Source organism: Somniosus microcephalus, chromosome 9 (assembly GCF_052327205.1).
Source record: "Somniosus microcephalus isolate GS21.2 chromosome 9, FLI_Smic_1.0, whole genome shotgun sequence".
Taxonomy (NCBI): domain Eukaryota; kingdom Metazoa; phylum Chordata; class Chondrichthyes; order Squaliformes; family Somniosidae; genus Somniosus; species Somniosus microcephalus.
In genome coordinates this window covers 33,557,659-33,585,270 of record NC_140995.1, presented here as the reverse complement: position 1 = coordinate 33,585,270, position 27,612 = coordinate 33,557,659, and the positions used below count along the sequence as shown (strand labels likewise).

The window sequence follows — 27,612 nt, the reverse complement described above, 5'->3', positions numbered from 1 at the left end:
CAGTACTGCCCCCCGATTATCAAAATCCACGACAAGGCCTTGAACAACGTGGACCACTTTCCGTACCTCAGGAGCCTACTGTCAACAAGGGCAGACATCGATGATGAAGTCAAACACCACCTTCAGTGTGCCAGTGCAGCCTTTGGTTGCCTGAGGAAGAGAGTGTTTGAAGACCAGGACCTCAAATCCGGCACTAAGCTCATGGTCCACAGAGCAGCAGTGATACCCGCCCTGCTGTATGCCTCAGAGACATGGACCATGTACAGCAGGCACTGGGCTGTGAGCTGGTGCTGGGACACTGGGCTGTCTGTGAGCTGGGACACTGGGCTGTGAGCTGTTGCTGGGCTGTCTGTGAGCTGGGACACTGGGCTGTGAGCTGTTGCTGGGCTGTCTGTGAGCTGGGACGCTGGTGCTGGGCTGTCTGTGAGCTGGGACACTGGGCTGTGAGCTGGTGCTGGGCTGTCTGTGAGCTGGGACACTGGGCTGTGAGCTGGTGCTGGGCTGTCTGTGAGCTGGGACTCTGGGCTGTGAGCTGGGGCTGGGCTGTCTGTGAGCTGGTGCTGGGCTGTTGTGTGAGCTGGTGCTGGGCTGTGAGCTGGGACACTGGGCTGTGAGCTGATGCTGGGCTGTCTGTGAGCTGGGACACTGGGCTGTGAGCTGGTGCTGGGCTGTGAGCTGGGACACTGGGCTGTGAGCTGGTGCTGGGCTGTGAGCTGGTGCTGGGCTGTCTGTGAGCTGGGGCTGTGAGCTGGGACTCTGGGCTGTGAGCTGGGGCTGGGCTGTCTGTGAGCTGGTGCTGGGCTGTTGTGTGAGCTGGTGCTGGGCTGTGAGCTGGGACACTGGGCTGTGAGCTGGGACACTGGGCTGTGAGCTGGTGCTGGGCTGTGAGCTGGGACACTGGGCTGTGAGCTGATGCTGGGCTGTCTGTGAGCTGGGACACTGGGCTGTGAGCTGATGCTGGGCTGTCTGTGAGCTGGGACACTGGGCTGTGAGCTGGGACTCTGCGCTGTGAGCTGGTGCTGAGCTGTGAGCTGGGACATTGGGCTGTGAGCTGGGACACTGGGCTGTGAGCTGGGACTCTGAGCTGGTGCTGGGCTGTCTGTGAGCTGGGCTGTTAGCTGGGACTCTGAGCTGTGAACTGGGACACTGGGCTGTCTGTGAGCTGGGACTCTGGGCTGTGAGCTGGGACGCTGGGCTGTCTGTGAGCTGGGACTCTGGGCTGTGAGCTGGGACTCTGGGCTGTGAGCTGGGGCTGGGCTGTCTGTGAGCTGGTGCTGGGCTGTTGTGTGAGCTGGTGCTGGGCTGTGAGCTGGGACACTGGGCTGTGAGCTGGGACTCTGGGCTGTGCTGTCTGTGAGCTGGGACTCTGGGCTGTGAGCTGGGACTCTGGGCTGTGACCTGGGGCTGGGCTGTCTGTGAGCTGGTGCTGGGCTGTGAGCTGGGACTCTGGGCTGTGAGCTGGGCTGTCTGTGAGCTGGGACTCTGGGCTGTGAGCTGGGACTCTGGGCTGTGACCTGTGTCTGGGCTGTCTGTGAGCTGGTGCTGGGCTGGGGCACTGGGCTGTGAGCTGGGGCTGGGCTGTCTGTGAGCTGGTGCTGGGCTGTTGTGTGAGCTGGTGCTGGGCTGTGAGCTGGGACTCTGGGCTGTGAGCTGGGCTGTCTGTGAGCTGGGACTCTGGGCTGTGAGCTGGGACTCTGGGCTGTGACCTGGGGCTGGGCTGTCTGTGAGCTGGTGCTGGGCTGTGAGCTGGGACTCTGGGCTGTGAGCTGGGCTGTCTGTGAGCTGGGACTCTGGGCTGTGAGCTGGGACTCTGGGCTGTGAGCTGGGCTGTCTGTGAGCTGGGACTCTGGGCTGTGAGCTGGGACTCTGGGCTGGGCTGTCTGTGAGCTGGGACTCTGGGCTGTGAGCTGGGCTGTCTGTGAGCTGGTGCTGGGCTGGGGCACTGGGCTGTGAGCTGGGGGCGGGGCCTCGCGTGCGCGGGGGGCGGGGTCAGTATTTCCCGGCGTGCTGCTCGGCCTTTGGCGGCAGGGACTCTCTGGTAATGGCGGTGAGTGTTGTGCTGGTGTGGGTGAGCGGGACGGAATCTGTCGCCATCGGCTTCTTTCATCCCTTTCTTGGTTTGAGTGCTGGGGCTGTACAGTCGGGGTGCGGGCTCACGGTGCCGGCCGGCCGGATATTTAAGCCGTGGCGGTGATTTATGAGATTTGTCGGTTGGAGCGGGACCTCAGCTAGGCCGCAATTCTCGGGTGTGGGAGGCTGGCTGGCGGCCGGGTGGCTTGAGCCGGGGCCGGAGGGCAGGGGCTGGACTGAGCCGGGGCCGGAGGGCAGGAGCTGGACTGAGCCGGGGCTGGAGGGCAGGTTATCTGAGCTTGGTCGGTCTGGAGGGGAGGCTTGGATAACGGGCCAAGATTTCGGAGCTAGCCCTTTGCTGCCAGGATTTTACACTCCTGGTTCATTTTAGCCTTAAACTCCCCACTTGAATTTTGCTACAGGAATGGTGTAAATAAGTCATTGCCAGTATCTGGGATGAAAATACTGCAATCAAGGCGAGATTCGGGTGCAGCCAGTTTAAAGCAGCGGCGTCTACTTTCTTTTGAAAGTGCTGGATGAAACTGATCTGAACAAATATTAAAAGACAGTTGCTAAAATAGAGGTCGCCCTTGTGCTGATGAATGTAATTTTACGAGAGATTTATGTCTGTTTAATAATAATGTTGAATTAACAAAAGGCTGGAAACACCAGCAGGTCAGGCAGCATTGTTATTTCAGATTTCCAGCTTTGCAGTATTTTGCTGTTATAATAAAGATGTTGTATTGATAACTTGGGATGGAGTGAAAGTTTAGGATAACTAAGAACCTGCATTTTATACAGTGCCTTTCCTGACCTCAGGATGTCCCAAAGTGCTTAGCAGCCAATGAAGTACTTTTGAAGTGTAGTCACTTGGAGGAAATATGGTAGCCAATTTGTGCACAGTAAGGTCCAACAAACAGCAATATGATAATGACTATAATCTGTTTTAGTGATGTTTATTGAAGGATAAATATTGGTCAGTACACCAGTGGGAATAATGCTTTCTTTTACTCCACCTGAGAGCTGAATGGGTAATGTTGCATCAGAAAGATAGCTTCAACAGTACAGCACTCAGATGAGATGAGAACACCGAGTCTCTTCGCTGGGAGCAAGCGGAAGCCAAGCGCAAGGAGCGCACGTCAACCCAAGCACCCCACCCACCTGCCCCTTCAACCACCATCTGCCCCACCTGTGACAGACTGTAGGTCCTGCATTGGACTCATCAGTCACCTGCAAACTCATTTTTTAATGTGGAAGCAAGTCATCCTCGCTCCGATGAGAGTACTACCACTGAGCCAAGGCTTACCCCTAACTTGCATTTCTATCATGCCTTTCACATCCTCAGGGTGACCCAGAGAACTTCTCACCCAATGTATTACTTCTGAAGTGTAGTTAGATGATCAGCTAGGTGTGATTGGGGTGCTACAATTGGCCGTCACCTAGGAGTTAGAGAGGTGGAAAGCCAGCTGGGATTCTTGCTCCTGATTACCAGCCAGTGATCCTTGTTGGAAGGTGAACGGGTGTCGGTGTTGGGGGAGTATAGGATCAGAAGTTGCTGTCATGTTTGGTCGAATAGTCTGTTGACATTCACTATCCTAAGTTTGTATGATTTGCATGAGGGCTGCTGCCATCTTTGGAACTGTACCTCAGCCAGTGTCAGTGGGGTTAGTCTTTAACTCCGGCAACGACAGAAAACTTCAAAGAAAAAGCCATGTATCGGGCAGCTGACCTGCTTTGTCTAGTTTTCCCACATCGAAGTTGAAAATTACGCCAGCACTTTCAAGAGAGGCATAAAAGTTTGATCACTTTGTATTTAGCAGTAGAATTGCTGTATTAGTAACACGATTTGGTTTGTAATGTGGCTTCTTTTTAAGTACCTTTTTGGCTTTCCAGAATGCAAACCTTTTCAACCCAGTTATGTAATTACTAATTGGCCAGTACTGCTCACCTCCATAAGGCTTTGGTTTATTAGCCTTTTGATGCAGCACAGCTGAGCAACATCTAGACAGTAAGAGCTTAAATTTAGCAGAAAACATTTTTATAGTGTTGACTGAGTAGTTCACACTCTTGCTTCTTGAGTCAGATATTTGTGGACCACTTAGCATGTAATCTAAAGTAACCTTTCAGTGCAATGCCGAGGAAGTGTCACATTGTAGGAAGTGTCATTCTTTTGGATGAGCTACTAAACTAAAGCCCAGCCTTCCTGTTCCGCTAGTTCGTGTGGGTATTAAAGACCCCACGACAATTTGAACAAGAGCACGGAGTTCTGGTCATAGAATGGTTATAGCACGGAGGAAGGCCATTCGGCCCATTGAGCCTGTGCCAGCTCTCTGCAGGAGCACTTCAGCTAGTCCCACTCCCCCGCCCTTTCCCTGTAGCCCTGCAAATTTCTTTCAAAAGGGAGTTGGATAAGTATATTAAGGAAAGATAAGATTGAGTCTGCCTCCACCATTCTTTCAGGCAGTGCATTCCAGATCTTAACTACTCGCTGCGTTCAAGTTTTTTCTTACGTTGCCTTTGGTTCTTTTGCCAGTCACCTTAAATCTGTGTCCTCTGGTTCTTGACCCTTCTGCCAATGGGAACAGTTTCTCTCTATCTACTCTGTCCAGACCCCTCACGATTTTGAACACCTCTATCAAATCTCCCCTCAATCTTCTCTGCTCCAAGGAGAACAACCCCAGCTTCTCCAGTCTATTAGTGTAACTGAAGCTCCTCATTCCTAGAATCATTCTTGTACATCTTTTCTGTATCCTCTCTTAAGGCCTTCACATCTATCCTGAAGTGTGGTGCCCAGAATTGGACACAGTACTCCAGTTGGGGCAGAACCAGTGTTTTATACAGGTTCATCATTTCCACACCTTTGTACTCCGTACCCCATCTGTCTGGCCATTTCACCAGTCTCTCTCTCTCTCTCTCTCTCTCTCTCTTTTCCCCCCCCTTCACCACTACTGTTTCCCATCACTTGGCCAATTCTGTATCCATGCTGCCACTGTCCCTTTTATTCCATGGGCTTCAACTTTGCTGCCAATCCTATTATGTGGCACTTTGTCAAATGCCTTTTGGGAATCCATGTACACTACGTTGACTGCGTTACCCTCATCAACTCTCTGTTATCTCATCAAAGAACTCAATGAAGTTAGTTAATTTGCCTTTAACAAATCCATGCTGGCTTTCCTTAATTAATCCACACTTGTCCAAGTGACTTAATTTTGGCCCTGATTACTGTATCTAAAAGCTTCCCCACTAATGAGGGTAAACTGACTGGCCTGTAGTTGCTGGGTTTATCTTTACACCCTTTTTTGAACAATAGTGTAACATTTGCAATTCTCCTGTATCTAAGGCGGATTGGAATATTATGGCCAGTACTTGTTGTTTTCCGCCCTCAATCCTCTCAGCATCATAGGATACATCCCATCCACTCCTGGTGACTTAACTACTTTAAATGCTGCCAGCCTTTCTACTACCTCTTATAATTTTTTATTCTAACTCCTCCTTTACGATGTCTGTCTTCATTGGTGAAGACAGATGCAAAGTACTCGTTTAGTCCCTCCGCTATATCCTCTGCCTCAATGCAGGGGTCTCCTTTTTGGTCCCTAATCCGCCCCACCTTTCCTCTTGCTAACCTTTTACTATTTATATGTGTATCGAAGACTTGGATTGCCTTTTATCTTTGCTGCCATTCTATTCTCATACCCTCTCTTTGCCCCTCTTTCTTTTTCACTTCTCCTCTGACTTATACAGGAAACTTTGGTTTATCCGGAGGTTAACTGTCCGGAATGCTCGATCCACCGGCAAAAATCAGGAGCCGTTTGTTAGGTTTTTTTTCTCTTCGTTGCTTTTTTTTCACCAGTCAGGCTCTGCAAGGTCTCGCTGAAGCTGTTGCTAAGCTACAGAGACGTTTGCAAGGTACGGCCGACTGTTTAGAAGCTGTTGCTAAGCAACAGGGTTTGTTGCCAGATACAGAGCTACTCTGTATGTTTCAACATTAGCACTGGTTTGTCTGGCAGTTTTGATTGGACGGCAACAGCTCGGTCCCGTCCTGTATATAGCCTGATTCTCTGATGTTTTTGCAATCTGTCATACGTGCTCTTTTTCTGCTTCATATTCTCTATCTCTCGTCATCCAGGGAGCCCTGACTTTAATTGAAATAACGAAAAACGCTGGAGATACTCAGCAGGTCAGGCAGCATCTGTGGAGAGAGAAACCGAGTTAACGTTTCAGGTCGATGACCTTTCATCAGAACTGGAAAAAAGCAGGAAATGGAACAGATTTAAAAGCAATTTTAGTGGCTGGGAAATGGGGGAGGGGACGAAAGAACAAAAGGGAAGGTCTGTGATAGGATGGAAGGCAGGAGAAGTAGAGGCATTCAGAGATATTCAAGGCAAGATGGTATTGGGACAGTTAAGAAACAATGGCTCTGGATGAAGTGTGAATTGTGCTGGCAGAATGAAAGACAGCTGCCCTGTGGGAGGGGGGAAAAGTGTGGATAAAAAATATATATACAGGTAGACTACCCTTTATCCGAAAACCGAAACCCTCTAAAAACCAAAGGTTTTTTCGTTCAGCGTAAGTCGTGCGCACGACCCCCCGCCGGCTCCGACTTACGCTGAGCGTCAGCGTAAGTCGTGCGCACGACCCCCCGCCGACACACCTTCCGAAATTCTCCGAAACACGGCTGGTCCCGAGGTTTTCGGATAAAGGATAGTCTACCTGTATATGATAGGGGCTGAGGTTATGATCTGAAATTGTTGAAGACTGTAAAGTGCCTAATCGAAAGATGAGGTGCTGTTCCTCGAGCTTACGCTGAGCTTCCGTGGAACAATGCAAGAGGCCGAGGACGATGAGGTCTGAGTGGGAATGGAGCGGAGAATTAAAGTGACAGGCGACCGGAAGCTCGGGGTCCCCCTTACGGACTGAACGGAGGTGTTCCGCCAAGCGGTCACCCTGACGTTAGTTGCCCTGCCTTTCCCCCTAGTGGGAATATACCTCAACTGTACTTGAACCAGTTCCTCTTTAAAAGCAGCCCAGTGTTTCATTACTGTTTTGCCTGCCAATCTTTGATTCCAGTTTACCTGGGCCAGATCTGTTCTCATCCCACTGAAATTGCACCCCCCCCCCCCCCCCCCCCCAGTTAAAAATTTTTACACTAGATTGCTCCCTGTCCTTTTCATAACTAATCTAAACCTTATGATACTCTGATCACTTCCCTAAATGTTCACCTACTGACACTCTCTCCACTTGACCCACCCCATTCCCCAGAACCAAATCCAGCAATGCCTCCTCCCTCGTCAGGCTGGAACATACTGATGAAGAAAGTTCTCCTGAACACACTTCCCCTTCTCTGCCCCTTAACACTATTACGATCCCAGACTGTGTTGGGATAGTTGAAGTCCCCCATTATCACTACTCTACAGTTCTTGTACCTCTCTGTAATTTCTCTGTAAATTTGTTTCTCCATATCTTTCCCACTATTTGGCCATTTATAGAATACACCTAGTAGTGTAATGGCACCTCTATATTATTTCTTAACTCTAGCCATATAGATTCATACAGGATGTCCAGGACATCCTCCCTCTCCAGCACTAACATTCTCCTTGACCAATACTGCCATACCATCCCCTATCTTTCCTGAACACTTTATAACCAGGAATATTTAATGCCCAATCCTGCCATTTTTTGAGCCAGGTCTCAGTTATTGCCACAACATCATATTCTCATGTTGCTATTTGTGCCTGCAGCTCACTCACTTTGTACGTTCACATTCACTGTAAACCCATCTTGGACCATCCTGTATTCTTAGTTTGATGCCCCTAATACCTTACTATTTCTTACTCTAGTGCTCTCCGCCTCTCCCAATCCTTTGAGCACTTTATTTCCCCTTTCTAATGTTACATCCTGGTGCCCATTCCCCAGCCAAATTAGATTAAACCCTCCCCAACAGCACTAGCAAACCTCCCCTGCGAGGATATTGGTTCCGGCCCTGTTGAGGTGCAACCTGTCTGGCCTGTACAGGTCCCATCTACCCCAGAACTGGTCCCAATGCCCCAGGAATCTAAAGCCCTCCCTCCTGCACCATCTCTCCAGCCACACATTCATCTGCGCTGTCCTCCAATTTTTATACTCGCTAGCGCGTGGCCCTGGGAGTGATCTGGAGATTACTACCTTTGAGGTCCTGCTCCCTGAAAGCTGCCTGCAGGATCTCATCCCTCTTTCTACCGATGTTGGTACCGATACGGACCACAACCTCTGGCTGTTCACCCTCCTGCCTCAGAATATTCTGCAGCCGCTCAGTGACATCCTTGACCCTGGCACCATGGAGGCAACATACCATCCTGGAGTCACATCTTCGGCTGCAGGAACGCTTGTCTGCCCCCCTAACTATCTAATCCTCTCTCCCTCCCGTACAGGTGAGCCACCTGTGGTGCCGCAGACTCTGCTCTGGCTAAACACCCAGAGGAACCATCGCCCTCACCAGTACTGAGAATTAAATACTGTTTGGAGAAGGAGATGCACTACCTGTCTGCTGGTCACACTCTATCTGCGGGGTGACCACCTCCTGAAACGTGCTATCCACGAAGCTAACGGATGCACCGTAGTGACGCCAGCCGCTGCTCAAGCTCCAAAACCCGGAGCTCACGCTCCTCCAGCTGACTACGCTTCCTGCACGTGTGGTTGTCCAGGACATGGGAGGTGTCCTGGAGTCCCCTCATGGCACAGGATGTGCATTTCATGGGACTGAGCTGCCCTGCCAAGCCTTTACTTAATAGACTATTAACTAGAAACGCTTACCAGCTACTCGCCAATCAGCTCCTTCCCTGGTTGTGATGTCACTTGAGCTGTTTTGCAGCTGTTGCTTCAGAGGTTTTGCTGGAGGTGCTCCGCCTCCTCGCTGCCACTGCTGCTCTCGGCTCTGCTCTTTTTGGGCCTCCTGCTTGATTTATACTCCACCTCCTTCAAATGATATTAGTTTAATTAGTTTGTTATTAATTCAATAAAGTTACAGTAGTTAATACTCTCCCAGTTCTGAATTTAATCCACTTACCTAACCTAGAGAGCAAAAGAGCTGCAATACTCACTAACCAATCACCTACCTTCTGTCCTGTAGTGTCACTGCTTGGTTTTTTAAGTCGCCGCGCAGCTCCCTTTATGCTCCCGCTCGGGTCCGTGCTGTGTTCTGGGCCTTCTCTCCGCTCCCTTTAGGCTGCCACTCCCGCTCAGGTCCGCGCTGTGTTCTGGGCCTTCTCTCCGCTCCCTTTAGGCTGCCACTCCCGCTCGGGTCCGCGCTGTTCTGGGCCTTCTCTCCGCTCCCTTTAGGCTGCCGCTCAGGTCCGCGCTGTTCTGGGCCTTCTCTCCGCTCCCTTTAGGCTGCCGCTCGGGTCCGCGCTGTGTTCTGGGCCTCCGCTCCCTTTAGACTGCCACTCCCGCTCGGGTCCACGCTGTGTTCTGGGCCTTCTCTCCGCTCCCTTTAGGCTGCCACTCCCGCTCAGGTCCGTGCTGTGTTCTGGGCCTTCTCTCCGCTCCCTTTAGGCTGCCACTCCCGCTCAGGTCCGCGCTGTGTTCTGGGCCTTCTCTCCGCTCCCTTTAGGCTGCCACTCCCGCTCGGGTCCGCGCTGTTCTGGGCCTTCTCTCCGCTCCCTTTAGGCTGCCGCTCGGGTCCGCGCTGTGTTCTGGGCCTTCTCTCTGCTCCCTTTAGGCTGCCACTCCCGCTCGGGTCCGCGCTGTGTTCTGGGCCTTCTCTCCGCTCCCTTTAGGCTGCCACTCCCGCTCGGGTCCACGCTGTGTTCTGGGCCTTCTCTCCGCTCCCTTTAGGCTGCCACTCCCGCTCAGGTCCGCGCTGTGTTCTGGGCCTTCTCTCCGCTCCCTTTAGGCTGCCACTCCCGCTCAGGTCCGCGCTGTGTTCTGGGCCTTCTCTCCGCTCCCTTTAGGCTGCCACTCCCGCTCGGGTCCGCGCTGTTCTGGGCCTTCTCTCCGCTCCCTTTAGGCTGCCGCTCGGGTCCGCGCTGTGTTCTGGGCCTTCTCTCTGCTCCCTTTAGGCTGCCACTCCCGCTCGGGTCCGCGCTGTGTTCTGGGCCTTCTCTCCGCTCCCTTTAGGCTGCCACTCCCGCTCGGGTCCGCGCTGTGTTCTGGGCCTTCTCTCCGCTCCCTTTAGGCTGCCACTCCCGCTCGGGTCCACGCTGTGTTCTGGGCCTTCTCTCCGCTCCCTTTAGGCTGCCACTCCCGCTCGGGTCCGCGCTGTGTTCTGGGCCTTCTCTCTGCTCCCTTTAGGCTGCCACTCCCGCTCAGGTCCGCGCTGTGTTCTGGGCCTTCTCTCCGCTCCCTTTAGGCTGCCACTCCCGCTCAGGTCCGCGCTGTCATGGCCAACATTTTTCAACAGATTAATTAGTCAATCATCTCATTAATGTCGGTGGGATCTTGCTGTGGCTGCCACTTCTGCCTTTTCATAAATACAATGACTACTTCAGAGCTTTGAGATGTTGGGAGAGAGGGGCTAAGGTGCTATACAAGAGCTTTTTTCAGTACGTGCTGTAATTGAGCCCATGTAAATTTCTAATTGCAGTATTCCAGAGCACCAAATTCACTGCTGTGAAGAATTTCTTGTGATTAAGAATTTCTCATGCAAATAAAATGCAAAATTCCTGTTTATGACCAATATTTAGCCCATTTCTAAACCAAAAGCAGCACATTGTATCATTGTTATAAAATGTTAACTGCTGAATGAAGTATTGAAAAGGAAACTTTCCCAGCTTTACGGAAACCTGTTCAGCTACAGCCTTACTTTATAAGTGGTTTTGAAATAACTTCACATTTCTGCTGATTTGTAGGTTGGTCTTTCAAACTTTGTTTTAATTCTCCCTTTAACTTTTTTTGCTCCTTTTTTTTAAATATTTATTTGCTTTACTTAGAATCTACAGCACAGAAACAGGCCATTCGGCCCAACCAGTCCAGGCCGGCGTTTATGCTCCGCTCGAGCCTCCTCCCGTCTTTCCTCATCTAACTCTTAATCAGCATAACTTTCTAGTCCCTTCTCTCTCGTATGCTTAGCTAGCTTCCCCTTAAATGAAACTACTATTTGCCTCAACTACTGCCTGTTTTAGCAAGTTCCACATTCTCACCACTCTCTGGGAAAAGAAGAAACTTTTTCACCCAATTTGTTTTGCTCGTTCTCTACTCTATCAAAACCTTTCATAATTTTAAAGACCCAGCCTGTTCATCCTTTGTTGATGGGTATAGCCTCGCATTTCTGGTATCGTCCTTGTAAATCTTTTTTGCACCCTCTAGTGCCTCTATCCTTTTTATAATCTGGCGACCAGAACTGTACACTGTATTCCCAAGTGTGGTCTAACCAAGGTGCGATACAAGTTTAGCATAACTTCACTACTTTTCAATTCTATCCCTCTAGAAATAAACACTGTCACAACTTTGATTTGTATATTTGAACTCTCGGATCCCTTTGCTCCTCTACCCTGCCCAATTTAGATTTGTATTTTTCAAGTACTGTACTGTGACCTCATTTTTCTTAGCATAATGTAAAACCTCACTTATCTATGTTAAAATTAATTTGCCAATTATATGCCCCATCTGCAATTTTATTAGCGTCTTGTAATTTGCAGTCCTCCTCAGTTGACTTTCTCTCCCAATTTGGTGGTCTGCAAATTTAGAAATTATATTTGATTCCAAAGTCTAAATTGTGAACCGTGGTTCCAGCACTAATCTTTGTGGGACCCCACTTCCTATCTTCTGCCACTCTGAATAGCTACCCTTTACCCCAATTCTGCTTTCTGTCTTGCAGCCAGCTAGCTACATGTCCCCTGCCTCCGCATGCTCTGACCTTATTCATTAGTCTATTATGTGGTACCTTATTGAAGACCTTTTTAGAAATCTAGATATATTCTTCCTGATGCTGATGGCAAACACTTGTTGGCTGCCTCTTCAGTCATGCTGCTTTCATTTCTTTTACTTCAAATTGTTCCTTTTTTTTTTTTACATCTACCTATATCTGGTACTAGAATAGACCTTCAGGGCACTTGTCTAGAATACCATACTGTATTTTGATTTATAGTCTTGTATACAACAGTGGTGCTCACTTTTGGAATGCCTGCAGTCTTGGGCACCTGACTGTCGCAAGCATGTTCTAAAGTGATATTAGTGATTAATCACAAGTGGTTGCATATCAGAAAATAAGAGCTGTGACTGTCTTGAGAGTGTTATGGTACTGTGTAATTGCAAGTCCTTTACTTTCATTAAGCACTCTGTTTGAATGGCTTGGTTGTGGGGAAAGAAACTGGGATGAATCTTGTCCTAAATGAAGCTTGATGTAACAGATTGTCATATTTTACTTGATGGTTTTTATTGGCTTGTTTCAGAGTGAAAAGAAAGAAAACCCTATGCGTGAGCTCCGCATCAGGAAGCTATGTCTGAATATCTGTGTAGGTGAAAGTGGTGACAGACTCACCAGAGCTGCTAAAGTGCTGGAGCAACTCACTGGCCAGACCCCAGTGTTTTCCAAAGGTTAGTAGTTCTGACTCTTTCTTTCTCCTCCCCCCCCCCCCCCCCCTCCCTCCCTCCCTCCCTCCCTCAAACCACACCTGATGTACTGGATTGAATGTTTTGAACAAAATAAGACAGTAGCTTAGAACAATATTCACCTCTGGGTTCAAATCCAACTTATACAGGATGAAAGTCTCGGATGCTGGCTGAAAGTGTGCTGAGTGGAATAAGTTTACAGCAGTGTCACCTCTGTTCACTGTTTTCTGTCCGTCAACCAATCCTCAATCCATGCTAGTATATTACCCCTAATTTTGTTTAATTACCTCTTGTGTGGCATCTTATTGAATGCCTTCTGAAAATCCAAATACACCACGTCCACTGGTTCCCCCTTATCTATTCTGCTAGTTACAACCTCAAAAAAAAACAGAATTGTCAAACACGATTTCCCTTTCATAAATCCGTGTTGACTCTGCCCAATCCTACTATTATTTTCTAAGTGCCCTGTTACCACCTCCTTAATAATAGATTCTAGCATTTTCTCTACTACTGATGTCAGGCTAACTGCTCTGTAGTCCTGAGGATGTAGGTCATCGGGATTTATTGGCTTTCAGTCCCATTAATTTCTCCAGTACTATTTTTTGCTAATACTAATTTCTTTCAGTTCCTCATTCTCGTTAGACCCTTGGTTCTCCACTATTTCCGGGAGGTTTTTTGCGTCTTCATCTGTGAAGACAAACACAAAGTATTAGTTTAATTTCTCTGCAATTTCCTTATTCCCCATTTATAATTTCTCCTGTCTTGGCCTGTAAGGGACCCACACTTACTTTTGCTAATCTTTTCCTTTTTACATACTTATAGAAGCTTTTAGTCTGTTTTTATGTCTCTTGCTTGTTTGCTCTCATTCTATTTTCCTGTTCTTTGGCAATTTCTTGGTCCTCCTTTGCTGAATTCCATAATTCTCCCAAACCTCAGGCTTACTATTTTTGGCAACATTATAAGCCTCTTCCTTTGATCTAATACCATCTTTAACTTCTCATGGACCACTTTTCCTGTGGGGTTTTTGTGCCTTAAAGGAATGTATATTTGTTGTAAATTATGTATTCTTTAAATGCTAGCCACTGCTTGTCTACCGTCACACCTTTTTAATGTAGTTCCCCAATCTACCTTAGCCAACTCCCCCCACCCCCCTCATACCTACGTAGTTTGCTTTGTTTAGATTTAAGACCCTAGTTTCGGATTAACTAAATCACTTTTAAACTTAATATAAAATTCTAACATGTTATGGTCACCTAATAGGGGTGGGGCTTGGAGGCTCAGGGCAAGGCTAGAATACTCAGTACTTTATCAGTATTTACTAAGGAGGTGGATGTTGACAAAATATTGGTAGAAGTGGAAAAGGTACAAGCAATGGAAGGGATAAAAATTGATAGGATGTACTAGAAAGGCTAGGTATGCTTAGTGGATAAGTCACCTGGTCCAGATGGCTTGCATCCCAGGTTGCTGAGTGAATTGGGGGAGGAGATAGTGGAAGGACTTGCCATAATTTTCCAATCTTCCCTAGATGTGGGGGAGGTGCCTGAGGATTGGAAAGTGGCATATGTGACATCATTGTTCAAGAAAGGGTGTAAGGACAATCCTAGTATAACTACAGGCAGGTCAGTTTAACATCAGTGGTGGGTGAAGTTTTAGAAACAATCAAGGAAAAAAATTAACTGGCAATTGGAGAGGTTTAAGCTAATTAAGGAGAGCCAACACAGATTTGTAAAGGGCAGATCGTGTTTGACTAATCGAATTGAATTTTTTGATGAAGTAACGGAGGATTGATGAAGGGAATGCAATCAATGTTGTCTACATGGATTTTAGGAAGACGTTTGACAAAAGTACCACATAGAAGGCTGGTTAGCAAAATTGAGGCTCATGGAATAGGTGGGTCAGTTGCAGCTTGGATAAGGAATTGGCTTAAGGATAGAAAACAGCGAGTTGTGGTGGCTGTTTTTCAGACTGGAGGATGGTAGACAGTGGTATTTCCCAAGGGTCAGTGCTGGGGCCACTGCATATATATATAAATGACCTGGATGTTGGAATAGAGTAGAATTTCTAAATTTGCTGATGACCCCAAACTTGGGGGTGTGGCAAACAGTGAGGCTGATACCAATCGACTGCAACAGTACATAGAAAGGCTAGCAGAATGGGCAGACAAGTGGCAGATGGAATTTAATAAAGAAGTGTGAGGTGATGCATTTTGGCAGAAGGAACAGCGTGAGGCAATATACACTTAATGGCACAGTTTTAAAGAGTGTGCTGGGACAGAGGGACCTGGGAGTTAATGTGCATAGGTCCCTGAAGGTGGCAGGACATATTGAGAGAGTGGTTAGCAAAGCATATGGGATCTTGGGTTTCATAAATAAGAGGTATTGAATACAAAAGTAGAGAAGTTATGCTGAACCTTTATAAAGCGCTGGTTAGGCCACAACTTGATAGAGGTGTACAAGATTATGATGGGTTTGGATAGGCTAGATGGGGAAAGGCTGTTCCCACTAGTTGATGGTACAGGGACAGGGGGGCACAGATTTAAGGTTTTGGGCAAGAGATACAGGGGGATGTGAGGAAAAACCTTTTGACGCAGCGCGTGGAGGGATCCTGGAAAACTCTGCCAACGGAAGTGGTGGAAGCGGAGACGCTCAATGTTTTCAACGGGATACTGGATAGGCACTTGAGGGAATAATCTTATGGGGTTAGCACGGAGGAATGGGACTGACTGGATTGCTCTGCAGGGAGCCGGCACGAACTTGATGGGTCCAGTGGCCTCCTTCTGTGCTGTTATGACTCTTCCCTAAAGGCCCCTTTACTGCAAGGTTATTAATTAACCCTTTCTCGTTATACAATACTAAATCTAAAATAGCTTGTTCCCTAATTGGTTCCTCAACATACTGATCTAGAAAACTATCTTGTATACATTCCATAAATTTATCCTCCACACTATTGCAAATTTGGCTTGCCCAGTCTATGTAGATTAAAGTCCCCCATGATTACTGTATTACCCTTGTTACATGTGCCTCTAATTTCCTAATTTTATACTCTGCCCTACATTACAATTACTGTGCAGAGAACTGAAAAAAGAAATGAGGGGTAAAGCAAGTGTATGAGAAAAGATTAATGGATAACAAAAGGGAACACTAGACATTTATAAATATATAAAGCATGGAAGGGTGGTACCAACTGGGGACCAAAAAGGACATCTTGTGGGGAGGCATGACTGAGGTACTAAATGAGTACTTTGGCAGCATCCTCTTCAGTGAAGACAGATGCAATGTCACAGTAAAGGAGGAGGGGGTAGAGAAATTGGAGAGGATATAATTGGAGGTACTTAAGATTGGCAGCGCTCCAAGTAGAAAAGTTACCTGGTCTGGATCGGATGCAACCGAGGTTGCTGAGGGAAGTATGGGTGGAAATAGCCACAATCTTTCAATCCTCCTTGGATATGGGAGTGATGCCAGAGCACTGGAGGGTTGCTAATGTTACACCCATGTGAAAAAAGGGGAGGGGGACAAATGCAGTAACTACAAACCAGTCAGCCTAACGTTAGTGCTGGGGAAACTCTTGGAGGCAATAATCTGGGACAAAATTAATTGTCACTTGGAAAACATGGGTTAATAATTGATGGCCAGCACAAATTTGTTAAAGGCATATCATGTCTGACTAACTTGAGTTTGTTGACGATGTAACGGAGGGGATTGATTGGTGTAGTGTGGTTGATATTATCTATATGGACTTTCAAAAGGAGTTTGATAAAGTACCAAATAATAGACTTGGTAAAATTAACGGGACAGTGGCAGTGTGGATACGAAATTGGCTAACAGAGAGAAAGCAGAGAGTAGTGGTGACTGGTTGTTTTTCAAACTGCAGCGAAGTGTATAGTGGTGTCCCCCTGTGGTCAGTATTAGGACCACTGCTCTTTTTTGATATAATGACCTGGACTTGGTATAAAGGGCACATTTTCAAAGTTTGCAGATGACACAAAACTTAGATGTGTAGGAAAGAGTGAGGAGAATAGTAGCAGACTTGAGGACATACAGACTGGTAACATGGCAGAGAAGTGTGTGAAGTGATGCATTTTGCAAGGAAGTATGAGGAGAGGCAATATAAACTAAATGGTACAAATTTACAGCAGGTGCAGGAACAGATGCGTGGGATGTATGTACAGAAATCTTTGATGGTTGCAGGACAAGTTGATGAGACTAAAATAATAAATAAAAACAAAGTGCTGGAAATACTCAGCAGGTTTTAATCTTGCCTTCATACCTTTTTGTCATTTAATCTTTCCTGCCTTCCACCCTATCATAGACATTATTTAAGAGTTGTTCAAAATTATGAAGGGTTTTGATAAAGTAAATAAGGGGAAACCATTTCCATTAGCGGGTGGTTCGGAAACCAGAGGAATCCGATTTGAAGTATTGGCAAAAGAACCAGAGGGGAGATGAGAATTGTTTAAGCAGAGTGTTATGATCTGGAATGCACTCTGAAAAGTGCTGGAAGCAGATTCAGTAGTAACTTCCAAAAGGGAATTTGATGTATACTTGAGAAGGAAACATTTGCAGGGCTATGGGGAAACTAATTGGATGGCTTTCAAAGAGCTGGCACACATGATGGGCCGAATGGCTCCCTGTACTGAGATTCTATGATCCTAACCCTAAATGCAATTAAATTGGTTTTAGAATTGCATCAAATTTATGTCAATGTTCAATTCTTTTCCAATGTACTTTAGGGTTATTTGTTTCGAGTTTAATGAACGGTTCAGTAGATTGCTTCCTTTACACACCCCTGGTTTTAAGGTACTTCGGTTATTGAAATTGTCTTTCCTTGTTCTGGACTGAGCAGATGCTCAGTATTTTGAGACTGTAACAGCAGCAGATGTCCAAACTCGCTTATTTCTCAACAGCTCGCTATACTGTCCGTTCATTTGGTATCAGAAGAAATGAGAAGATTGCTGTTCATTGTACAATTCGAGGGGCCAAAGCTGAGGAAATTTTAGAAAAGGGTCTAAAGGTGAGTTGTTTTATATATTGATGTGTATTTTTGATGCATTTAAAGCTAATTTTACTTAAAATTAACCAAAATGGTAAGTGGGGCAAGCCACCAACTAATCTCTTTGTATATAAAATTCAGCAAACATCCTGCTTGCCATGCTTAAAGTGCAACGGTGACACTCGATTCTATTACTTTTAATAGTTAACACTAATGCTTGTTTGTTAGTCCTTCCCCCACTGGTGGTGCCATGGCATGAATCACCCAGGTCCAACTGGTCTGCTATAACAAGTCGAAAGAGATGCCGTTTCCTTGGCTAACTGAGCACGGTCCTGTTAACCATTGATTGTGTAGACAGTGCATAAGTTTTGTTTAATGAATAGAGATGTACATTTTTTTATTAACTGCTATTGTATGGACATTACAGCTGGTCTTGCCATCCCCGAGTTGGGCGGGTTCCTAAATATAGCCAGGGTTCCTGCTCATGATCGCCATCTAGTAACTGTGCTGGAAGTGTTTGGGTGAGGAAGGGATCATGCGGGGTTGTGACGCTCCCAACAGTCAAATGGTTCGCCATCACTCACTGTTGAGGTTTGCGTGTGTAATGGCTACTTGGGTAAGGTATCAGGGTGACCAGTGAACAGAAGAGATGCTTTTGTGTTTTTTTTAATAACCTTGGTTCCAACAGATTCCTTACACTCCCTGCCCACCCCACCCCCCACCCCCCTCCACTACCAGAAACTGTACAATGTATGCTGCTAGTTCCCTGAACACCTTGGGCATTGGGTACACTTTGTCATCTACCTAGCCAGTTGACTTCCCATGTTTGCCAATGTAAACAAAATGCACATGCCCAGGAGTTCATCCCCCCCCCCCCCCCCCTCCCCCAAGCAAAGCACTACAATTCCATCCATTTCTGCTATAAAAAGCTACAAATCCCAGTGGCCAGAGTGGCTGTGGCCCCCAACACCTGCACTAAGGAATTTGCTGCTTCATGTTACAAATGATGGCCCTTGTGTTTGGATGTGCAGTAGTACATCTCCAATTAACAAGTTCCTGTGTTCAGAGGGAGAAGATGGATGCTGTTTTTGAGGGTGGGTGGGTGGGTGGAGAGAGAACCCAGATACAGAAGTATTTCTGCTTGGGCCAGGAGGAATGAGTGCTGTCGGGACTTAGTGACTGCATGGTATTTAGCACCATATCCTCAACGTAAACCTGAGCAATTGCACAAGAGACCTGCCAATATGTAGTATGTTTCATTTATAAATGTAGGGTTCCTAATTGCTTTTTGATTGGTTACTGGACAAATCATTGCAGAAGAAATAATTGTCATGATTAGTACTGTGTGCACCTGTGAGACGCCGCTTCTGAAATGTGGACTGATGAGCATTGAGTGAATACCCCTCCTGACCTGAGAATTAGCACGGCCCTCATAGGAGCTGCAACACTACAAACATGAACTGCCAGTGCTTCCTTTCTATTTACGGCCTTCTGCCCAGACGGTCAGTGGTCAGTCCGGCCTGCACACTGCAGACACCACCGTACCCATGCGCAGCACCTCGAGATTCTGACTGGTAATTTTACAATTTAGTATTTTGTAATTTAAAACCGTTGTCTGAAAATGGTGCAGAGTAAAAGCTAACTGCTTATCCATAAGGAGAGATAATTGAACAGTAACACCTGCTTGTTGATTACCTCCCACTAGCTGGTTACAAGGCTGGAAGGGCGTGGGAACAGGCTGCATACACACACTCGTGCATAGAAGTGCTTGTGGGAGAACAGTGATTCTTCATGAAGACCACATGGGTGTAATAAGACGTTCTTTATCTTGTAATGAGCTTTGTGCAGTTGCGAGCTGAAGTGTACTGGGATGGTGCGAGTTGTTGGAACACATTGTATCTTTACCTTTGAATCCAGCCCAAAGTGACGAACACAACACCTCTTCTCTGGATGTACTGATCTTGTATGTAATGAAAGCAGTCTCTTGCAGGGAAGCCTCAAGGATTGTTGAAGTGGAGGAATAGACAATGCTGCATTAGGCGATGCAGGTCTGATGTTAATGTTGAGATGCTGCTGAGGCAGAATGTTCAACCTCAATTTTTTCTCTTCCCCCTCCTCCTTGAAGGCGTTGCCTCCTACTGAGGCACAGTTGGATAGGGGCCAGCAATCCCTTGTACCTTATCCAAATGGACACACTTTGTATGGGATGCTGAGATAGTGAGTATGAGTAGGGCATTTTGATTATGGGGGGCATCACGAGTCTTGCCCTCGACTGACTTTCACTTGTTTATCCAGTTACCCCTCTGCTGGAATGAAGAACAGAGACCCTGGCTGGTTCCCCTGCCACTGCCGCCCCCCACCCCAAATCCAGGAAACCAAGTCCAACTGTGGTGCCCCCATGGCGAGCCTAGCTGAGATTAATTAACTTCGTGTAGCCCAGAGGTCATACCTGGGACCTAGCATGTATTTGTGGCTCAGTATCCAATTAGGCAGTGTGCTTACCTGCTGAGCTTTTGGAAGCTGTGTAAAGTGAGGTTTTCTGGGCATCTGGCCATGCTATATGTGACCTGTGACCTTCGATGTTGACACTGGGTGCTAATAGAAGTCAGTGATCCATTCCCTAGCACTGAAGTTTCTCGCCTAGAATTAATCAACGTTTATGCTTCAGATCTATATAAATAGCACAACTTTTTTTTAGGTTCGGGAATATGAACTGAGGAAGAGCAACTTCTGTAACACTGGGAACTTTGGCTTTGGAATCCAGGAACACATTGATCTGGGCATCAAGTATGATCCAAGTATTGGAATTTATGGTCTGGATTTCTACGTGGTGAGTGAATGCTGAGATGTATAAACTGCTTTCAGCTTTATAGTTAATGCTTGCAACAAAGGGAGATACTGTGCAAGTTAGAAAATGACCTATTGGTAGCCCAAATCCAGACATTGGTAATTAATACAGGTCCAAAATTAACATTGTAGTATTTACTGCAGCCGTGATTGCACTTCATGTCTTATCAGGGGGTGCTTGCTAACTTTACATCAGACTATTCTTGCAAACATGCAAAAAACCTACATTTTTAAGAATAGCATGTGTGCCAAGTATGCCTACTGTGGTTTTCAGGTACAATGTTTTTGATTTGGGCAGGTCCACATTTAATCATCAGATGATCACTACATCTGATTGCAAAGATTAATATTTCGATACCAGCATTGACGGGCAGTAAGCAGAGCCTACTGAATGTAACACCAGCTGCTGACAATCCACACAGCAGCATGCACTCTGCTCACCAGTACCTCAGATGGTTGGACCTCTAATTTTAAATAGGCAATCTGATATTGGGTGGAGCACATGTTAAATATGCAATAAGCAATTGGTTGCATTCACTTACATGCACTCACTGTAAAAGTGTGCCATTGAAGTTTCACGAGGTGGTGGAAATTTTCTTGTGACGCTACAATTGTTTTTTATGCTGGGCTTTGACCGTGGGTTTTTCTGTAGTGCAGTTTTTGGATTGAACTGCGTTTTTAAAACTGGCCAGGAAGACTTTTTTTGTAATGGATATTCTTGACTGCCAGCAGTCTTTCAGGGACCATTAAACACACTGTTCCGACAGCTGCAGTGCGCTTTGACACAACATTACGCGTATTGAAGTTCTCTGTCGTGGCACAATATCGCTAATCTGTGCACTGGACAAAATGTCACAGCCAGTCTACACTCAAATTAATAGCTCTCCACAGTGCAGCTATTTTACAGTATAGCCAACTGCACACTAGAATGGTAAGTGAGACAGTGCCACAGCTAGCAGGCTCTCCCAGGACCTGACTGCAATACAGCAGGAACTCAAGTATTCACAACTTCCTTCAAAGCAAAGCCACACCATCCTTTACAGCAGTGTCCTTAAGCAAATTGTTTCTGAACGATTTTAAATAGAAACAAATTAGCAATACTGTCTTTTTCAGGGTGGGAAAAGATCTTATTCTATGGTGATACCATGGACTGAGATTAGACATACTGCTAATCTGATTAATCGCACTGAACCCCACGAGCATTTCAATAAATCATAATGGTAGGCAACAGGAAATGTTCATATTATTCCACTTGTAGTAGCCGCACCAGCTGTAGGATTATGTATTTTGCCTTTCCAAGATTGGTTTGTATTTAGAGAGAACATTTCAAGCTGTATATTTGAACTAGGACAAAGTACTGGCTGTTAGTCTTGTAACTATAGCTGATGGCGGTAGGAGCAGTTTGAGATGATGAATTTAGAGTATCTCAGTGAACACCCTTCACATAGTATATGAGGATCTGTTCACGCCAAATTGACACTATTCCTGATCATTGAAATGGAGAGTGCAACTCACCACATACTAACATAAAGCATTTGTTTTATATACCTGTTTGCTTGAGGTATATTATCTCAAGTACACAGAAGGGCTGACAGCCAGCTCGCGTCTTGGGAATGGAACAGGTTTGCAGAAAGAAGGAAAATCCTTTTTTAGCCTTGTTGAATTCTTGCCCGGTAATGTCTCTTTTGTTATTCACAGGTCATGGGGCGGCCTGGTTTCAGTATTTCTGATAAAAAGGTGAAAAGGGGACGCATTGGTTCAAAGCACAAAATTTCCAAGGAGGAATCGATGAGGTGGTTTCAGCAGAAAGTAAGCAGTGTCTCTGATTCTAATGTCCCTCTTGTTTCTTCCCTCTTATCTTCACTGCCTTTATGTTCAGACCATATGGAAAATACAAACCATGAATTTACAGCTGGTCAGAATCATGAATCTGTTTCCATCTCCAACATGTTTTAAATGTTTAGATATCAAAGAAGACTGCAGAATAAATACTGGTATTGCTTGGGGGGGATAAAAAGATTTGGAAGATTTAAAAACGTTTTATACAGACGATTCCTGATCAAAGTTGCCGTGACTTTTCAATGTGGCTTCTGGTCCTTGACCTTTTGCCCCCATTCCCAAATAGTGGGTCAACTAAAAGATTGCTGAGGTGCTGCATTAAGTGGTAGCTTTGATCTAGGATACAACTGCTGAATTAAGTGTTGAGCATTTATGTTTTTATCTTTGAAGAATATAGCCCTGCTGATCTAATAAGATCCCATGTTGGGATCTTTGTTTTAAGACAAAATCCTTCCTCAGAGTTTGAATTCCAGAACTAACTGAACAGTTGTGCATGTCACTACTAGATGGCGCCTTTCCAGTGCCGTGTTGCTAACCTTGGAGATCCCAGCTGTATGCAGCAATCAGTAGATCAGAGTTTATTGTGTGCATCAGTCTGTCAATGGACCACTCCTCCCCATATTAATCTGAAGTACCGCATTGACCTTTTAGCAATCTGGCTGGTGTGCAAGTGTTCAAAACTCTAGGAATTAGCACTAACCAAAAAAACAGTAGGCAGAGGGGGAGGTGTAAATGATGTAAGTTCAGTTCTTAAAATATTTTTTAACTAATCTGGGACAAAGCTTGTGCATTTAAAATTTAGCAAATTACCAGTTTCGGACCTTTTCAGCAGCTGCTTGTGAATAAACCTGTTTCACCAATCAATTACTTTTTAAAGACTAATTCATCCATTTTCTTCCTCCTCTTCCTCCCCTTTCTTCCCCCCCCCCCCCCCGCCACCATGTGTCATTACCCATGCACCACCTGCATGGGTACTGGGTGGTTGACCTACTCCCAATTCAATTCTCTTGCTCCTTAACTGATGTGACACGAGAGTGGTTCCCATTTCCCCTCTTTGCATCTGAGATTGGAAACTTGGGAGGGAGCTGAACTGGCATAATTCCGTACATTACACTTGTCTGTATATTTCTCTATATAGCTTTGCCATCTCTTGGGGTGTCGCTTATATTGAATGACATTTGGGTTTCTGGTGATGTACATGAAAACAATCTTGTAGTTTCATATGCAGCTTCTAAAATAGAGAACATGCCTCTTTCAAGCATAGAGTTATACAGCACAGAAAGAAGCCCATCGCGTCCGCGCCGGCCATCAAGCCCTGTCTAATCTAATCCCATTTTCCAGCACTTGGTCCATAGCCTTGTATGTTATGGCATTCCAAGTGCTCATCCAAATGCTTCTTGAATGTTGAGGGTTCCTGCCTCTACCACCCTTTTCAGGCAGTGAGTTCCAGATTCCAACCACCCTCTGGGTGAAAAAGTTTTTCTTGAAATCCCCTCTAAACCTCCTGCCCCTTAACCTTGAATCTATGCCCCCTTGTTATTGACCCCTCTACTAAGGGGAAAAGTTCCTTTCTATCCACCCTATCTATGCCCCTCCATAATTTTGTACACCTCAATCAGGTCCCCCCTCAGCCTTCTCTGCTCCAAGGAAAACAACCCCAGCCTGTCCAGTCTTTCTTCATAGCTGAAGCGCTCCAGCCCAGGTAACATCCTGGTAAATCTCCTCTGCACCCTCTCCAAAGCAATCACATCCTTCCTATAGTGTGGCGACCAGAACTGCGTGCACTACTCCAGCTGTGGCCTTACCAGCGTTTTGTACAGCTCCATCATAACCTCCCTGCTCTTGCCTTCATTAGCCAAGGCATAGAATATAAGTATCCCATATGCCTTTTTAACCACCTTATCCACCTGTTCTGCCTTCAGGGATCTATGTGCATGCACACCAAGGTCCCTTTGATCCTCTGTCTTTCCTAGGGTCTTGCCATTCATTGTGTATTCCCTTGCCTTGTTAGTCTGTCCAAAATGCATCACCTCACACTTTTCAGGGTTAAATTCCATTTGCCACTGTTCCGCCCATCTGACCAACCCATCTATATCGTCCTGTAGCCTGAGGCTTCCCGCCTTGCTATTTACCACCCCACCAATTTTCATGTCATCTGCGAACTTACTGATCATACCTTTTACATTCACATCCAAATCATTAATGTAGACCACAAACAGCAAGGGACCCAGCACCGATCCCTGCGGTACCCCACTGGACACAGGCTTCCAGTCACAAAAACAACCTTCCACCATCACCTTCTGCCACTAAGCCAGTTTTGGATCCAATGTGCCAAGGCACCCTGGATCCCATGGGCTCTTACCTTCATGACCAGTCTCCTATGTGGGACTTTATCAAAAGCCTTACTGAAATCCATGTAAACCACATCCACTGCACTACCCTCATCCACACACCTTGTCACCCCCTCAAAGAATTCAATCAAATTGGTCAGACATGATCTTCCCTTGACAAAGCCATGCTGGCTATCCCTAATTAATCCCTGCCTCTCCAAGTGGAGACCAATTCTGTCCCTCAGAATTTTTTCCAATAATTTCCCTACCACTGATGTTGGGCTCACTGGCCTGTAATTCCCTAGTTTATCCCTACTACCCTTCTTGAAGAATGGTACTACGTTAGCTGTTCTCCAGTCCTCTGGCACATCCCCTGTGGCCAGAGAGGTTCTGAAAATCTGTGTCAGAGCCCCTGCAATCTCCTCCTTTGCCTCACATAGTAGCCTGGGATAAATCTCATCCGGGCCTGGGGATTTATCCACTTTTAAGCCTGCTAAAACCGCTAGTACCTCCTCCCTCGATGCTAATATGTTCAAGTATATCACAGTCCCCCTGCCCGATTTCTATGTCCACATCATCCTTCTCCATAGTGAACACAGATGCAAAAAATTCATTTAAAACCCCACCTACATCCTCTGGCTCTACACACAGATTGCCACTTTGGTCCCTAATGGGCCCTACTCTTTCCCTAGTTATCCTCTTGCCCTTAATATACTTATAAAACACCGTAGGATTTTCCTTTATTTTGCTCGCCAGTGTTATTTCATAGCCCCTCCTCGCTCTCCTAATTTCTTTTTTAGGTATCCCCCTGCACTTTTTATACTCCTCTAGGGCTTTCTCTGTCTTTAGTCCTTTGTATCTGCCAAAAGCCCCCCTTTTTTTCCTAATCCATTCTCATATATCCCTTGACATCCAAGGTTCCCTGGGCTTGTTGGTCCCACCCTTGACCTTTACGGGAACATGTTGCCATTGTACTCTCTCAATTTCCTTTCTGAAAGACTCCCATTGCTCTGATGTGGATTTTCCTTCAAGTAGCTGATCCCAGTCCACATTGGCCAGATCCTGCCTTACCATATTAAAATCGGCCTTCCCCCAATTTAGAACCTTTATTTCCGGTCCATCCTTGTCCTTTTCCATGACTACCTTAAATCTCACTGAATTATGGTCACTGCCACCAAAGTGCTCACCTACTAACACTTCTACCACTTGCCTGGCCACGTTCCCTAAATTAGGTCCAGTACTGCCCGCTCTCTTGTAGGACTTTCTACATGCTGGCTCAAAAAGCTCTCCTGGATGCACTTTAAGAATTCTGCACCCTCTAAGCCTTTCACACTCTGACTATCCTAGTTAATATTGGGGAAGTTGAAATCCCCCACTATAATTACCCTATTATTTGCACACTTCTGAGATTTGCCTACATATCTGTTCCTCTATCTCCCCCTGACTGTTTGGGGGCCTATAGTACACTCCCAGCAAAGTGCTTGCCCCCTTTTTGTTTTTAAGTTCAACCCATATGGCCTCATTAGAGGAACCTGTTAATATATCATCCCTCCTTACAGCAGTAATTGTCTCCTTAATTAATATTGCGACACCCCCTCCTCTTTTTACCCCCCCCCCCCCCTCTGTCTCGCCTGAAGATTCTATACCCTGGAATATTGAGCTGCCAGTCTTGCCCCTCCCTCAACCATGTCTCCGTGATAGCAACAATATCATACTCCATGTGTTCATCAACAACTTCAGTTCATCCACCTTATTCGTAAGACTCCTTGCATTAAAATAAATGCCATTTAGCCTTGCCCTACTCCCTTGTGCCGTTACATATTTGCTCTGCCTTCCAGTCTGACTTATTTTTTCCTCTATATTTGGCTGTACATCACCCCCTATTATAGCTCCACTCTGTATCCCATCCCCCTGCCAAGTTAGTTTAAACCCCCCCGAACAGTGCTAGCAAACCTCCCCGCAAGGATATTTGTCCCGTTCTGGTTCAGGTGCAACCCGTCTGACTTGTACAAGTCCCACCTTCCCCAGAAGCAGGCCCAGTGATCCAGGAAACTAAAGCCCTCCCTCCTGCACCAAATCTTTCTTGTATAAGTAATTCTATAAGCTTCAGCATTAGGAATAGTACTTTGGGACTGAGTCTTGGTGCTCCAGAGATTAGGGAGCAGTTGGGTGAGGATTGAAATGTTGATGATGCAGCTCATCTTAGTCAGTTTGTCAAATGTGCTGCATGCTCACTACTGTAATCTTTGGTGAATATTTTGTTTCCTTTGTTTTCCAGTATGATGGTATCCTCCTGCCTGGAAAGTAATTTGCAGAGCACGTGAAACATGCAATAAAAGCAAATTGATACAGTACTATTGTTGTCGGTGTTTCTTTAAACAAAGTTTGACTGGTAATCTTCAGTAGTTTAAAATTGCTGAATGAAAGCGCCTTGGGACGTTTTACTACGTTGAAGGTGCTATATAAATGCAAGTTATTGAGAAGTGCAATTTTGAGATACAGAATGTTTTGTTAACCAGGAGTTCTGGTTACTTGTGCAGTCTTTGATGGCTGGCAAGATGATGAAATAAATTCTCTCAACATGTCATCATTAACCAGGAAGAACAGCTTCAGTGTGACCAGTAAAAGTTCTTGTTATCAGTCAAATCTACGCATTATTGTTAGCAATGCAGTCAAACATTTACATCTGAGTTCTTGAAAACGAAGCACACTGCTTTTGTAAATGAAGCAATGATGGTGAAAGTGTAACTTGAGAGAGTTGATAAGTGACCCTAGTATAGTGCTATAACAGAGCAAGGGTGACTATATGTAATGTCAGTGCAAGCAAGTGCCTAACCCAGGCTACCTTAATATGGGACACCATGCAGTGTTTAGTTTTAGCCACTCTTAAAGAATTCCCCCAGCTCCAGACAAAGTTGGTTGTTGTAAATTAAAATGGGAGTGATCAAAGTCCACGTGTAAGCTATCTGAAGGGAGTTACATGTAAGGTCTGATTCAAGGCTGTAGTTGTCAT

General features: G+C 46.1%; 1 protein-coding gene across 1 annotated transcript; it reads left to right on the top strand.

The window, feature by feature from the left end:
* The first annotated feature begins 1,971 nt into the window (after window positions 1-1,971).
* LOC147112331 (large ribosomal subunit protein uL5-like) lies at window positions 1,972-26,953 on the top strand. The gene is made up of 6 exons (XM_085996487.1): window positions 1,972-2,047; window positions 12,435-12,579; window positions 17,498-17,604; window positions 20,282-20,413; window positions 22,129-22,239; window positions 26,878-26,953. Exons 1-6 carry the CDS (start codon window positions 2,042-2,044, stop codon window positions 26,905-26,907), a joined length of 531 nt encoding a protein of 176 aa, XP_085852613.1. The 5' UTR covers window positions 1,972-2,041; the 3' UTR covers window positions 26,908-26,953.
* Window positions 26,954-27,612: the final 659 nt, after the last annotated feature.

Bases quoted from the DNA above. Each gene is read 5' to 3' on its own strand.
- LOC147112331 (XM_085996487.1), top strand. The intron at 20,414-22,128 runs GTGAGTGAATGC...TGTTATTCACAG, and splicing joins ATGGTCTGGATTTCTACGTG to GTCATGGGGCGGCCTGGTTT. The intron at 22,240-26,877 runs GTAAGCAGTGTC...TTTGTTTTCCAG, and splicing joins TGAGGTGGTTTCAGCAGAAA to TATGATGGTATCCTCCTGCC.